General features: G+C 39.5%; 1 protein-coding gene across 1 annotated transcript; it reads left to right on the top strand.

Moving 5' to 3' along the window:
• The first annotated feature begins 8,549 nt into the window (after positions 1-8,549).
• On the top strand, positions 8,550-15,708 carry LOC126293210 (uncharacterized). Its single transcript, XM_049986333.1, has 12 exons — positions 8,550-8,586; positions 10,474-10,674; positions 13,258-13,347; positions 13,496-13,690; positions 13,722-13,811; positions 13,954-14,154; positions 14,418-14,604; positions 14,657-14,850; positions 14,960-15,082; positions 15,114-15,314; positions 15,346-15,546; positions 15,653-15,708. The coding sequence occupies exons 1-12, from the start codon at positions 8,550-8,552 to the stop codon at positions 15,706-15,708; spliced, it is 1,776 nt and encodes a 591-aa protein (XP_049842290.1).
• Positions 15,709-15,916: the final 208 nt, after the last annotated feature.

Genomic DNA, 15,916 nt, shown 5'->3' with positions numbered 1-15,916 from the left:
CTTCTTTTGGTATGTTCTTCCTTTGCTTTATTCTTTTAAGGGTTAGGTGCTAGTAGTACTACTAGGACGCGTACATGTGATTTCCGATCTGAAGCACAATTTATGTTCTCCACAGCAGGGCGATCTGGATGTAAGGCAGCAATGTTTAGTTTCCCAAAGTCTGGGATTTGGTAAAAATATGAATCCACATCCAGCATGCTAATTATGGACAACGCTGATCTTCAAAAGTCTTCTTCTTTTGGTATGTTCTTCCTTTGCTTTATTTTTTTAAGGGTTAGGTGTTAGTAGTACTACTAAGATGCGTAAATGTCATTTCCGAACTGAAGCACAATTTATGTTCTCCACAGCAGGGCGATCTGGATGTAAGGCAGCAATGTTTAGTTTCCTAAAGTCTGGGATTTGGTGGAAATATGAATCCACATCCAGCATGCTAATTATGGACAACGCTGATCTTGAAAAGTCTTCTTCGTTTGGTATGTTCTTCGTTTGCTTTATTTTTTTAGGAGTTAGGTGCTAGTAGTAGTACTAAGACGCGTACATGTTTTTTCCGAACTGAAGCACAATTTATGTTCTCCACAGCAGGGCGATCTGGATGTAAGGCGGCAATGTTTAGTTTCCTAAAGTCTGGGATTTGGTGGAAATATGAATCCACATCCAGCATGCTAATTATGGACAACGCTGATCTTGAAAAGTCTTCTTCTTTTGGTATGTTCTTCCTTTGCTTTATTTTTTTAAGAGTTAGGTGCTAGTAGTAGTAGTAAAATGCGTACATGTGATTTCCGAACTGAAGCACAATTTATGTTCTCCATAGCAGGGCCATCTGGATGTAAGGCAGCAATGTTTAGTTTCCCAAAGTCTGGGATTTGGTGGAAATATGAATCATCATCACACATGCTAATTATGGACAACGCTGATCTTCAAAAGTCTTCTTCTTTTGTTATGTTCTTCCTTTCCTTTATTTTTTTAAGAGTTAAGTGCTAGTAGTAGTACTAAGACGCGTACATGTGATTTCCGAACTGAAGCACAATTTATATTCTCCACAGCAGGGCGATCTGGATGTAAGGCAGCAATGTTTAGTTTCCCAAAGTCTGGGATTTGGTGGAAATATGAATCCACATCCAGCATGCTAATTATGGACAACGCTGATCTTCAAAAGTCTTCCTCCTTTGGTATGTTCTTCCTTTGCTTTATTTTTTTAAGAGTTAGGTGCTAGTAGTACGGCTAATGCGCGTACATGTTTTTTCCGAACTGAAGCACAATTTATGTTCTCTACAACAGGGCGATCTGGATGTAAGGCAGCAATGTTTAGTTTCCCAAAGTCTGGGATTTGGTGGAAATATGAATCCACATCCAGCATGCTAATTATGGACAACGCTGATCTTCAAAAGTCTTCCTCCTTTGGTATGTTCTTCCTTTGCTTTATTTTTTTAAGAGTTAGGTGCTAGTAGTACTACTAAGACGCGTACATGTGATTTCCGAACTGAAGCACAATTTATGTTCTCCACAGCAGGGCGATATGGATGTAAGGCGGCAATGTTTAGTTTCCCAAAGTCTGGGATTTGGTGGAAATATGAATCCACATCCAGCATGCTAATTATGGACAACGCTGATCTTCAAAAGTCTTCTTCTTTTGGTATGTTCTTCCTTTGCTTTTTTTTTTTAAGAGTTAGGTGCAAGTAGTAGTACTAAGACGCGTACATGTGATTTCCGAACTGAAGCACAATATATGTTCTCCTCAGCAGGGCGATCTGGATGTAAGGCAGCAATGTTTAGTTTCCCAAAGTCTGGGATTTGGTGGAAATATGAATCCACATCCAGCATGCTAATTATCGGCAACGCAGATCTTCAAAAGTCTTCTTCTTTTGGTATGTTCTTCCTTTGCTTTATTTTTTTAAGAGTTAGGTGCTAGTTGTACGGCTAATGCGCGTACATGTTTTTTCCGAACTGAAGCACAATTTATGTTCTCCACAGCAGTGCGATCTGGATGTATGGCAGAAACGTTTAGTTTCCCAAAGTCTGGGATTTAGTGGAAATATGAATCCACATCCAGCATGCTAATTATGGACAACACTGATCTTCAAAAGTCTTCTTCTTTTGGTATGTTCTTCCTTTGCTTTATTTTTTTAAGAGTTAGGTGCTAGTAGTACGGCTAAGACGGGTACATGTGATTTCTGAACTGAAGCACAATTTATGTTCACCACAGCAGGGCGATCTGGATGTAAGGCAGCAATGTTTAGTTTCCCAAAGTCTGGGATTTGGTGGAAATATGAATCCACATCCAGCAAGCTAATTATGGACAACGCTGATCTTCAAAAGTCTTCTTCTTTTGTTATGTTCTTCCTTTCCTTTATTTTTTTAAGAGTTAAGTGCTAGTAGTAGTACTAAGACGCGTACATGTGTTTTCCGAACTGAAGCACAATTTATATTCTCCACAGCAGGGCGATCTGGATGTAAGGCAGCAATGTTTAGTTTCCCAAAGTCTGGGATTTGGTGGAAATATGAATCCACATCCAGCATGCTAATTATGGACAACGCTGATCTTCAAAAGTCTTCTTCTTTTGGTATGTTCTTCCTTTGCTTTATTTTTTTAGAGTTAGGTGCAAGTAGTAGTACTAAGACGCGTACATGTGATTTCCGAACTGAAGCACAATTTATGTTCTCCTCAGCAGGGCGATCTGGATGTAAGGCAGCAATGTTTAGTTTCCCAAAGTCTGGGATTTGGTGGAAACATGAATCCACATCCAGCATGCTAATTATGGACAACGCTGATCTTGAAAAGTCTTCTTCTTTTGGTATGTACTTCCTTTGCTTTATTTTTTTAAGAGTTAGGTGCTAGTAGTAGTACTAAGACGCGTACATGTGATTTCCGAACTGAAGCACAATTTATGTTCTCCACAGCAGGGCGATCTGGATGTAAGGCAGCAATGTTTAGTTTCCCAAAGTCTGGGATTTGGTGGAAATATGAATCCACATCCAGCATGCTAATTATGGACAATGCTGGTCTTGAAAAGTCTTCTTCTTTAGGTATGTTCTTCTTTTGCTTTATTTTTTTAAGAGTTAGGTGCTAGTAGTACGGCTAATGCGCGTACATGTTTTTTCCGAACTGAAGCACAATTTATGTTCTCTACAACAGGGCGATCTGGATGTAAGGCAGCAATGTTTAGTTTCCCAAAGTCTGGGATTTGGTGGAAATATGAATCCACATCCAGCATGCTAATTATGGACAACGCTGATCTTCAAAAGTCTTCCTCCTTTGGTATGTTCTTCCTTTGCTTTATTTTTTTAAGAGTTAGGTGCTAGTAGTACTACTAAGACGCGTACATGTGATTTCCGAACTGAAGCACAATTTATGTTCTCCACAGCAGGGCGATATGGATGTAAGGCGGCAATGTTTAGTTTCCCAAAGTCTGGGATTTGGTGGAAATATGAATCCACATCCAGCATGCTAATTATGGACAACGCTGATCTTCAAAAGTCTTCTTCTTTTGGTATGTTCTTCCTTTGCTTTTTTTTTTTAAGAGTTAGGTGCAAGTAGTAGTACTAAGACGCGTACATGTGATTTCCGAACTGAAGCACAATATATGTTCTCCTCAGCAGGGCGATCTGGATGTAAGGCAGCAATGTTTAGTTTCCCAAAGTCTGGGATTTGGTGGAAATATGAATCCACATCTAGCATGCTAATTATCGGCAACGCAGATCTTCAAAAGTCTTCTTCTTTTGGTATGTTCTTCCTTTGCTTTATTTTTTTAAGAGTTAGGTGCTAGTTGTACGGCTAATGCGCGTACATGTTTTTTCCGAACTGAAGCACAATTTATGTTCTCCACAGCAGTGCGATCTGGATGTATGGCAGAAACGTTTAGTTTCCCAAAGTCTGGGATTTAGTGGAAATATGAATCCACATCCAGCATGCTAATTATGGACAACACTGATCTTCAAAAGTCTTCTTCTTTTGGTATGTTCTTCCTTTGCTTTATTTTTTTAAGAGTTAGGTGCTAGTAGTACGGCTAAGACGGGTACATGTGATTTCTGAACTGAAGCACAATTTATGTTCACCACAGCAGGGCGATCTGGATGTAAGGCAGCAATGTTTAGTTTCCCAAAGTCTGGGATTTGGTGGAAATATGAATCCACATCCAGCAAGCTAATTATGGACAACGCTGATCTTCAAAAGTCTTCTTCTTTTGTTATGTTCTTCCTTTCCTTTATTTTTTTAAGAGTTAAGTGCTAGTAGTAGTACTAAGACGCGTACATGTGTTTTCCGAACTGAAGCACAATTTATATTCTCCACAGCAGGGCGATCTGGATGTAAGGCAGCAATGTTTAGTTTCCCAAAGTCTGGGATTTGGTGGAAATATGAATCCACATCCAGCATGCTAATTATGGACAACGCTGATCTTCAAAAGTCTTCTTCTTTTGGTATGTTCTTCCTTTGCTTTATTTTTTTAGAGTTAGGTGCAAGTAGTAGTACTAAGACGCGTACATGTGATTTCCGAACTGAAGCACAATTTATGTTCTCCTCAGCAGGGCGATCTGGATGTAAGGCAGCAATGTTTAGTTTCCCAAAGTCTGGGATTTGGTGGAAACATGAATCCACATCCAGCATGCTAATTATGGACAACGCTGATCTTGAAAAGTCTTCTTCTTTTGGTATGTACTTCCTTTGCTTTATTTTTTTAAGAGTTAGGTGCTAGTAGTAGTACTAAGACGCGTACATGTGATTTCCGAACTGAAGCACAATTTATGTTCTCCACAGCAGGGCGATCTGGATGTAAGGCAGCAATGTTTAGTTTCCCAAAGTCTGGGATTTGGTGGAAATATGAATCCACATCCAGCATGCTAATTATGGACAATGCTGGTCTTGAAAAGTCTTCTTCTTTAGGTATGTTCTTCTTTTGCTTTATTTTTTTAAGAGTTAGGTGCTAGTAGTACGGCTAATGCGCGTACATGTTTTTTCCGAACTGAAGCACAATTTATGTTCTCTACAACAGGGCGATCTGGATGTAAGGCAGCAATGTTTAGTTTCCCAAAGTCTGGGATTTGGTGGAAATATGAATCCACATCCAGCATGCTAATTATCGGCAACGCTGATCTTCAAAAGTCTTCTTCTTTTGGTATGTTCTTCCTTTGCTTTATTTTTTTAAGAGTTAGGTGCTAGTTGTACGGCTAATGCGCGTACATGTTTTTTCCGAACTGAAGCACAATTTATGTTCTCCACAGCAGTGCGATCTGGATGTATGGCAGCAACGTTTAGTTTCCCAAAGTCTGGGATTTAGTGGAAATATGAATCCACATCCAGCATGCTAATTATGGACAACACTGATCTTCAAAAGTCTTCTTCTTTTGGTATGTTCTTCCTTTGCTTTATTTTTTTAAGAGTTAGATGCTAGTAGTACGGCTAAGACGGGTACATGTGATTTCTGAACTGAAGCACAATTTATGTTCTCCACAGCAGGGCGATCTGGATGTAAGGCAGCAATGTTTAGTTTCCCAAAGTCTGGGATTTGGTGGAAATATGAATCCACATCCAGCAAGCTAATTATGGACAACGCTGATCTTCAAAAGTCCTCTTCTTTTGGTATATTTTTCCTTTGCTTTATTTTTTTAAGAGTTAGGTGCTAGTAGTAGGGCTAAGACGCGTACATGTGATTTCCGAACTGAAGCACAATTTATGTTCTCCACAGCAGGGCAATCTGGATGTAAGGCAGCAATGTTTAGTTTCCCAAAGTCTGGGATTTGGTGGAAATATGAATCCACATCCAGCATGCTAATTATGGACAACGCTGATCTTCAAAAGTCTTCCTCCTTTGGTATGTTCTTCCTTTGCTTTATTTTTTTAAAAGTTAGGTGCTAGTAGTAGTACTAAGACGCGTACATGTGATTTCCGAACTGAAGCACAATTTATGTTCTCCACAGCAGGGCGATCCGGATGTAAGGCAGCAATGTTTAGTTTCCCAAAGTCTGGGATTGGTGGAAATATGAATCCACATCCAGCATGCTAATTATGGACAACGCTGATCTTGAAAAGTCTTCTTCTTTTGGTATGTTCTTCCTTTGCTTTATTTTTTTAAGAGTTAGGTGCTAGTAGTACTACTAAGACGCGTACATGTGATTTCCGAACTGAAGCACAATTTATGTTCTCCACAGCAGGGCGATCTGGATGTAAGGCAGCAATGTTTAGTTTCCCAAAGTCTGGGATTGGTGGAAATATGAATCCACATCCAGCATGCTAATTATGGACAACGCTGATCTTGAAAAGTCTTCTTCTTTTGGTATGTTCTTCCTTTGCTTTATTTTTTTAAGAGTTAGGTGCTAGTAGTACTACTAAGACACGTACATGTCATTTCCGAACTGAAGCACAATTTATGTTCTCCACAGCAGGGCGATCTGGATGTAAGGCAGCAATGTTTAGTTTCCCAAAGTCTAGGATTTGGTGGAAATGTGAATCCACATCCAGCATGCTAATTATGGACAACGCTGATCTTGAAAAGTCTTCTTCTTTTGGTATGTTCTTCCTTTGCTATATATTTTTAAGAGTTAGGTACTACTAGTACTACTAAGACGCGTACATGTGATTTCCGAACTGAAGCACAATTTATGTTCTCCACAGCAGGGCGAACTGGATGTAAGGCAGCAATGTTTAGTTTCCCAAAGTCTGGGATTGGTGGAAATATGAATCCACATCCAGCATGCTAATTATGGACAACGCTGATCTTGAAAAGTCTTCTTCTTTTGGTATGTTCTTCCTTTGCTTTATTTTTTTAAGAGTTAGGTGCTAGTAGTACTACTAAGACACGTACATGTGATTTCCGAACTGAAGCACAATTTATGTTCTCCACAGCAGGGCGATCTGGATGTAAGGCAGCAATGTTTAGTTTCCCAAAGTCTAGGATTTGGTGGAAATGTGAATCCACATCCAGCATGCTAATTATGGACAACGCTGATCTTCAAAAGTCTTCTTCTTTTGGTATGTTCTTCCTTTGCTATATATTTTTAAGAGTTAGGTACTACTAGTACTACTAAGACGCGTACATGTGATTTCCGAACTGAAGCACAATTTATGTTCTCCACAGCAGGGCGATCTGGATGTAAGGCAGCAATGTTTAGTTTCCCAAAGTCTGGGATTTGGTGGAAATATGAATCCACATCCAGCATGCTAATTATCGGCAACGCTGATCTTCAAAAGTCTTCTTCTTTTGGTATGTTCTTCCTTTGCTTTATTTTTTTAAGAGTTAGGTGCTAGTTGTACGGCTAATGCGCGTACATGTTTTTTCCGAACTGAAGCACAATTTATGTTCTCCACAGCAGTGCGATCTGGATGTATGGCAGCAACGTTTAGTTTCCCAAAGTCTGGGATTTAGTGGAAATATGAATCCACATCCAGCATGCTAATTATGGACAACACTGATCTTCAAAAGTCTTCTTCTTTTGGTATGTTCTTCCTTTGCTTTATTTTTTTAAGAGTTAGATGCTAGTAGTACGGCTATGACGGGTACATGTGATTTCTGAACTGAAGCACAATTTATGTTCTCCACAGCAGGGCGATCTGGATGTAAGGCAGCAATGTTTAGTTTCCCAAAGTCTGGGATTTGGTGGAAATATGAATCCACATCCAGCATGCTAATTATGGACAACGCTGATCTTGAAAAGTCTTCTTCTTTTGGTATGTTCTTCCTTTGCTTTATTTTTTTAAGAGTTAGGTGCTAGTAGTACTACTAAGACACGTACATGTCATTTCCGAACTGAAGCACAATTTATGTTCTCCACAGCAGGGCGATCTGGATGTAAGGCAGCAATGTTTAGTTTCCCAAAGTCTAGGATTTGGTGGAAATGTGAATCCACATCCAGCATGCTAATTATGGACAACGCTGATCTTGAAAAGCCTTCTTCTTTTGGTATGTTCTTCCTTTGCTATATATTTTTAAGAGTTAGGTACTACTAGTACTACTAAGACGCGTACATGTGATTTCCGAACTGAAGCACAATTTATGTTCTCCACAGCAGGGCGAACTGGATGTAAGGCAGCAATGTTTAGTTTCCCAAAGTCTGGGATTGGTGGAAATATGAATCCACATCCAGCATGCTAATTATGGACAACGCTGATCTTGAAAAGTCTTCTTCTTTTGGTATGTTCTTCCTTTGCTTTATTTTTTTAAGAGTTAGGTGCTAGTAGTACTACTAAGACACGTACATGTGATTTCCGAACTGAAGCACAATTTATGTTCTCCACAGCAGGGCGATCTGGATGTAAGGCAGCAATGTTTAGTTTCCCAAAGTCTAGGATTTGGTGGAAATGTGAATCCACATCCAGCATGCTAATTATGGACAACGCTGATCTTCAAAAGTCTTCTTCTTTTGGTATGTTCTTCCTTTGCTATATATTTTTAAGAGTTAGGTACTACTAGTACTACTAAGACGCGTACATGTGATTTCCGAACTGAAGCACAATTTATGTTCTCCACAGCAGGGCGAACTGGATGTAAGGCAGCAATGTTTAGTTTCCCAAAGTCTGGGATTGGTGGAAATATGAATCCACATCCAGCATGCTAATTATGGACAACGCTGATCTTGAAAAGTCTTCTTCTTTTGGTATGTTCTTCCTTTGCTTTATTTTTTTAAGAGTTAGGTGCTAGTAGTACTACTAAGACACGTACATGTGATTTCCGAACTGAAGCACAATTTATGTTCTCCACAGCAGGGCGATCTGGATGTAAGGCAGCAATGTTTAGTTTCCCAAAGTCTAGGATTTGGTGGAAATGTGAATCCACATCCAGCATGCTAATTATGGACAACGCTGATCTTCAAAAGTCTTCTTCTTTTGGTATGTTCTTCCTTTGCTATATATTTTTAAGAGTTAGGTACTACTAGTACTACTAAGACGCGTACATGTGATTTCCGAACTGAAGCACAATTTATGTTCTCCACAGCAGGGCGATCTGGATGTAAGGCAGCAATGTTTAGTTTCCCAAAGTCTGGGATTTGGTGGAAATATGAATCCACATCCAGCATGCTAATTATCGGCAACGCTGATCTTCAAAAGTCTTCTTCTTTTGGTATGTTCTTCCTTTGCTTTATATTTTTAAGAGTTAGGTACTAGTAGTAATACTAAGACGCGTACATGTGATTTCCGAACTGAAGCACAATTTATGTTCTCCACAGCAGGGCGATCTGGATGTAAGGCAGCAATGTTTAGTTTCCCAAAGTCTGGGATTTGGTGGAAATATGAATCCACATCCAGCATGCTAATTATGGACAACGCTGATCTTGAAAAGTCTTCTTCTTTTGGTATGTTCTTCCTTTGCTTTATTTTTTTAAGGGTTAGGTGCTAGTAGTACCACTAAGACGCGTACATGTGATTTCCGAATTGAAGCACAATTTATGTTCCCCACAGCAGGGCGATCTGGATATAAGGCAGCAATGTTTAGTTTCCCAAAGTCTGGGATTTGGTAAAAATATGAATCCACATCCAGCATGCTAATTATGGACAACGACGATCTTCAAAAGTCTTCTTCTTTTGGTATGTTCTTCCTTTGCTTTATTTTTTTAAGAGTTAGGTGCTAGTAGTACTACTAAGACACGTACATGTGATTTCCGAACTGAAGCACAATTTATGTTCTCCACAGCAGGGCGATCTGGATGTAAGGCAGCAATGTTTAGTTTCCCAAAGTCTGGGATTTGGTGGAAATATGAATCCACATCCAGCATGCTAATTATGGACAACGCTGATCTTCAAAAGTCTTCTTCTTTTGGTATGTTCTTCCTTTGCTTTATATTTGTTAGAGTTAGGTACTAGTAGTAGTACTAAGACGCGTACATGTGATTTCCGAACTGAAGCACAATTTATGTTCTCCACAGCAAGGCGATCTGGATGTAAGGCAGCAATGTTTAATTTCCCAAAGTCTGGGATTTGGTGGAAATATGAATCCACATCCAGCATGCTAATTATGGACAACGCTGATCTTGAAAAGTCTTCTTCTTTTGGTATGTTCTTCCTTTGCTTTATTTTTTTAAGAGTTAGGTGCTAGTAGTAGTACTAAGACGAGTACATGTGATTTCCGAACTGAAGCACAATTTATGTTCTCCACAGCAGGGCGATCTGGATGTAAGGCAGCAATGTTTAGTTTCCCAAAGTCTGGGATTTGGTGGAAATATGAATCCACATCCAGCATGCTAATTATGGACAACGCTGATCTTGAAAAGTCTTCTTCTTTTGGTATGTTCTTCCTTTGCTTTATTTTTTTAAGAGTTAGGTGCTAGTAGTACTACTAAGACGCGTACATGTTTTTTCCGAACTGAAGCACAATTTATGTTCTCCACAGCAGGGCGATCTGGATGTAAGGCAGCAATGTTTAGTTTCCCAAAGTCTGGGATTTGGTGGAAATATGAATCCACATCCAGCATGCTAATTATGGACAACGCTGATCTTCAAAAGTCTTCTTCTTTTGGTATATTCTTCCTTTGCTTTATTTTTTTAAGAGTTTGGTGCTAGTAGTACTAGTAAGCCGCGTACATGTGATTTCCGAACTGAAGCACAATTTATGTTCTCCACAGCAGGGCGATCTGGATGTAAGGCAGCAATGTTTAGTTTCCCAAAGTCTGGGATTTGGTGGAAATATGAATCCACATCCAGCATGCTAATTATGGACAACGCTGATCTTCAAAAGTCTTCTTCTTTTGGTATGTTCTTCCTTTGCTTTATTTTTTTAAGAGTTAGGTGCTAGTAGTACTACTAAGACACGTACATGTCATTTCCGAACTGAAGCACAATTTATGTTCTCCACAGCAGGGCGATCTGGATGTAAGGCAGCAATGTTTAGTTTCCCAAAGTCTGGGATTTGGTGGAAATATGAATCCACATCCAGCATGCTAATTATGGACAACGCTGATCTTCAAAAGTCTTCTTCTTTTGGTATGTTCTTCCTTTGCTTTATTCTCTTAAGGGTTAGGTGCTAGTAGTACTAGTAAGCCGCGTACATGTGATTTCCGAACTGAAGCACAATTTATGTTCTCCACAGCAGGGCGATCTGGATGTAAGGCAGCAATGTTTAGTTTCCCAAAGTCTGGGATTTGGTGGAAATATGAATCCACATCCAGCATGCTAATTATGGACAACGCTGATCTTCAAAAGTCTTCTTCTTTTGGTATGTTCTTCCTTTGCTTTATATTTTTTAGAGTTAGGTACTAGTAGTACTACTAAGACGCGTACATGTGATTTCCGAACTGAAGCACAATTTATGTTCTCCACAGCAGGGCGATCTGGATGTAAGGCAGCAATGTTTAGTTTCCCAAAGTCTGGGATTTGGTGGAAATATGAATCCACATCCAGCATGCTAATTATGGACAACGCTGATCTTCAAAAGTCTTCTTCTTTTGGTATGTTCTTCCTTTGCTTTATTTTTTTAAGAGTTGGGTGCTAGTAGTACGGCTAATGCGCGTACATGTTTTTTCCGAACTGAAGCACAATTTATGTTCTCCACAGCAGGGCGATCTGGATGTAAGGCAGCAATGTTTAGTTTCCCAAAGTCTGGGATTTGGTGGAAATACGAATCCACATCCAGCATGCTAATTATGGACAACGCTGATCTTCAAAAGTCTTCTTCTTTTGGTATGTTCTTCCTTTGCTTTATTTTTTTAAGAGTTAGGTGCTAGTAGTACGGCTAATGCGCGTACATGTTTTTTCCGAACTGAAGCACAATTTATGTTCTCCACAGCAGGGCGATCTGGATGTAAGGCAGCAATGTTTAGTTTCCCAAAGTCTGGGATTTGGTGGAAATATGAATCCACATCCAGCATGCTAATTATGGACAAAGCTGATCCTCAAAAGTCTTCTTCTTTTGGTATGTTCTTCCTTTGCTTTATATTTTTAAGAGTTAGGTACTAGTAGTACTACTAAGACGCGTACATGTGATTTCCGAACTGAAGCACAATTTATGTTCTCCACAGCAGGGCGATCCGGATGTAAGGCAGCAATGTTTAGTTTCCCAAAGTCTGGGATTTGGTGGAAATATGAATCCACATCCAGCATGCTAATTATGGACAACGCTGATCTTGAAAAGTCTTCTTCTTTTGGTATGTTCTTCCTTTGCTTTATTTTTTTAAGAGTTAGGTGCTAGTAGTACGGCTAATGCGCGTACATGTTTTTTCCGAACTGAAGCACAATTTATGTTCCCCACAGCAGGGTGATCTGGATGTAAGGCAGCAATGTTTAGTTTCCCAAAGTCTGGGATTTGGTGGAAATATGAATCCACATCCAGCATGCTAATTATGGACATCGCTGATCTTCAAAAGTCTTCTTCTTTTGGTATGTTCTTCCTTTGCTTTTTTTTTTTAAGAGTTAGGTGCAAGTAGTACTACTAAGACGCGTACATGTGATTTCCGAACTGAAGCACAATATATGTTCTCCTCAGCAGGGCGATCTGGATGTAAGGCAGCAATGTTTAGTTTCCCAAAGTCTGGGATTTGGTGGAAATATGAATCCACATCCAGCATGCTAATTATCGGCAACGCTGATCTTCAAAAGTCTTCTTCTTTTGGTATGTTCTTCCTTTGCTTTATTTTTTTAAGTGTTAGGTGCTAGTTGTACGGCTAATGCGCGTACATGTTTTTTCGGAACTGAAGCACAATTTATGTTCTCCACAGCAGGGCGATCTGGATGTAAGGCAGCAATGTTTAGTTTCCCAAAGTCTGGGATTTGGTGGAAATATGAATCCACATCCAGCATGCTAATTATGGACAACGCTGATCTTCAAAAGTCTTCTTCTTTTGGTATGTTCTTCCTTTGCTTTATATTTTTAAGAGTTAGGTACTAGTAGTACTACTAAGACGCGTACATGTGATTTCCGAACTGAAGCACAATTTATGTTCCCCACAGCAGGGCGATCTGGATGTAAGGCAGCAATGTTTAGTTTCCCAAAGTCTGGGATTTGGTGGAAATATGAATCCACATCCAGCATGCTAATTATGGACAACGCTGATCTTGAAAAGTCTTCTTCTTTTGGTATGTTCTTCCTTTGCTTTATTTTTTTAAGAGTTAGGTGCTAGTAGTACTACTAAGACGCGTAAATGTGATTTCCGAACTGAAGCACAATTTATGTTCTCCACAGCAGGGCGATCTGGATGTAAGGCAGCAATGTTTAGTTTCCCAAAGTCTGAGAATTGGTGGAAATATGAATCCACATCCAGCATGCTAATTATGGACAACGCTGATCTTGTAAAGTCTTCTTCTTTTGGTATGTTCTTCCTTTGCTTTATTTTTTTAAGAGTTAGGTGCTAGTAGTACTACTAGGATGCGTACATGTGATTTCCGAACTGAAGCACAATTTATGTTCTCCACAACAGGGCGATCTGGATGTAAGGTAGCAATGTTTAGTTTCCCAAAGCCTGGGATTTGGTGGAAATATGAATCCACATCCAGCATGCTAATTATGGACAACGCTGATCTTCAAAAGTCTTCTTCTTTTGTTATGTTCTTCCTTTCCTTTATTTTTTTAAGAGTTAGGTGCTAGTAGTAGTACTAAGACGCGTACATGTGATTTCCGAACTGAAGCACAATTTATATTCTCCACAGCAGGGCAATCTGGATGTAAGGCAGCAATGTTTAGTTTCCCAAAGTCTGGGATTTGGTGGAAATATGAATCCACATCCAGCATGCTAATTATGGACAACGCTGATCTTCAAATGTCTTCTTCTTTTGGTATGTTCTTCCTTTGCTTTATTCTTTTAAGGGTTAGGTGCTAGTAGTACTACTAGGACGCGTACATGTGATTTCCGATCTGAAGCACAATTTATGTTCTCCACAGCAGGGCGATCTGGATGTAAGGCAGCAATGTTTAGTTTCCCAAAGTCTGGGATTTGGTAAAAATATGAATCCACATCCAGCATGCTAATTATGGACAACGCTGATCTTCAAAAGTCTTCTTCTTTTGGTATGTTCTTCCTTTGCTTTATTTTTTTAAGGGTTAGGTGCTAGTAGTACTACTAAGATGCGTAAATGTCATTTCCGAACTGAAGCACAATTTATGTTCTCCACAGCAGGGCGATCTGGATGTAAGGCAGCAATGTTTAGTTTCCTAAAGTCTGGGATTTGGTGGAAATATGAATCCACATCCAGCATGCTAATTATGGACAACGCTGATCTTGAAAAGTCTTCTTCGTTTGGTATGTTCTTCGTTTGCTTTATTTTTTTAGGAGTTAGGTGCTAGTAGTAGTACTAAGACGCGTACATGTTTTTTCCGAACTGAAGCACAATTTATGTTCTCCACAGCAGGGCGATCTGGATGTAAGGCGGCAATGTTTAGTTTCCTAAAGTCTGGGATTTGGTGGAAATATGAATCCACATCCAGCATGCTAATTATGGACAACGCTGATCTTGAAAAGTCTTCTTCTTTTGGTATGTTCTTCCTTTGCTTTATTTTTTTAAGAGTTAGGTGCTAGTAGTAGTAGTAAAATGCGTACATGTGATTTCCGAACTGAAGCACAATTTATGTTCTCCATAGCAGGGCCATCTGGATGTAAGGCAGCAATGTTTAGTTTCCCAAAGTCTGGGATTTGGTGGAAATATGAATCATCATCACACATGCTAATTATGGACAACGCTGATCTTCAAAAGTCTTCTTCTTTTGTTATGTTCTTCCTTTCCTTTATTTTTTTAAGAGTTAAGTGCTAGTAGTAGTACTAAGACGCGTACATGTGATTTCCGAACTGAAGCACAATTTATATTCTCCACAGCAGGGCGATCTGGATGTAAGGCAGCAATGTTTAGTTTCCCAAAGTCTGGGATTTGGTGGAAATATGAATCCACATCCAGCATGCTAATTATGGACAACGCTGATCTTCAAAAGTCTTCCTCCTTTGGTATGTTCTTCCTTTGCTTTATTTTTTTAAGAGTTAGGTGCTAGTAGTACGGCTAATGCGCGTACATGTTTTTTCCGAACTGAAGCACAATTTATGTTCTCTACAACAGGGCGATCTGGATGTAAGGCAGCAATGTTTAGTTTCCCAAAGTCTGGGATTTGGTGGAAATATGAATCCACATCCAGCATGCTAATTATGGACAACGCTGATCTTCAAAAGTCTTCCTCCTTTGGTATGTTCTTCCTTTGCTTTATTTTTTTAAGAGTTAGGTGCTAGTAGTACTACTAAGACGCGTACATGTGATTTCCGAACTGAAGCACAATTTATGTTCTCCACAGCAGGGCGATATGGATGTAAGGCGCCAATGTTTAGTTTCCCAAAGTCTGGGATTTGGTGGAAATATGAATCCACATCCAGCATGCTAATTATGGACAACGCTGATCTTCAAAAGTCTTCTTCTTTTGGTATGTTCTTCCTTTGCTTTTTTTTTTTAAGAGTTAGGTGCAAGTAGTAGTACTAAGACGCGTACATGTGATTTCCGAACTGAAGCACAATATATGTTCTCCTCAGCAGGGCGATCTGGATGTAAGGCAGCAATGTTTAGTTTCCCAAAGTCTGGGATTTGGTGGAAATATGAATCCACATCCAGCATGCTAATTATCGGCAACGCAGATCTTCAAAAGTCTTCTTCTTTTGGTATGTTCTTCCTTTGCTTTATTTTTTTAAGAGTTAGGTGCTAGTTGTACGGCTAATGCGCGTACATGTTTTTTCCGAACTGAAGCACAATTTATGTTCTCCACAGCAGTGCGATCTGGATGTATGGCAGAAACGTTTAGTTTCCCAAAGTCTGGGATTTAGTGGAAATATGAATCCACATCCAGCATGCTAATTATGGACAACACTGATCTTCAAAAGTCTTCTTCTTTTGGTATGTTCTTCCTTTGCTTTATTTTTTTAAGAGTTAGGTGCTAGTAGTACGGCTAAGACGGGTACATGTGATTTCTGAACTGAAGCACAATTTATGTTCACCACAGCAGGGCGATCTGGATGTAAGGCAGCAATGTTT

This window comes from Schistocerca gregaria, chromosome 10 (genome assembly GCF_023897955.1).
Source record: "Schistocerca gregaria isolate iqSchGreg1 chromosome 10, iqSchGreg1.2, whole genome shotgun sequence".
NCBI lineage: Eukaryota > Metazoa > Arthropoda > Insecta > Orthoptera > Acrididae > Schistocerca > Schistocerca gregaria.
Note: the sequence above shows the minus strand (reverse complement) of the source record. Positions and strands in the feature narration are given on the sequence as shown.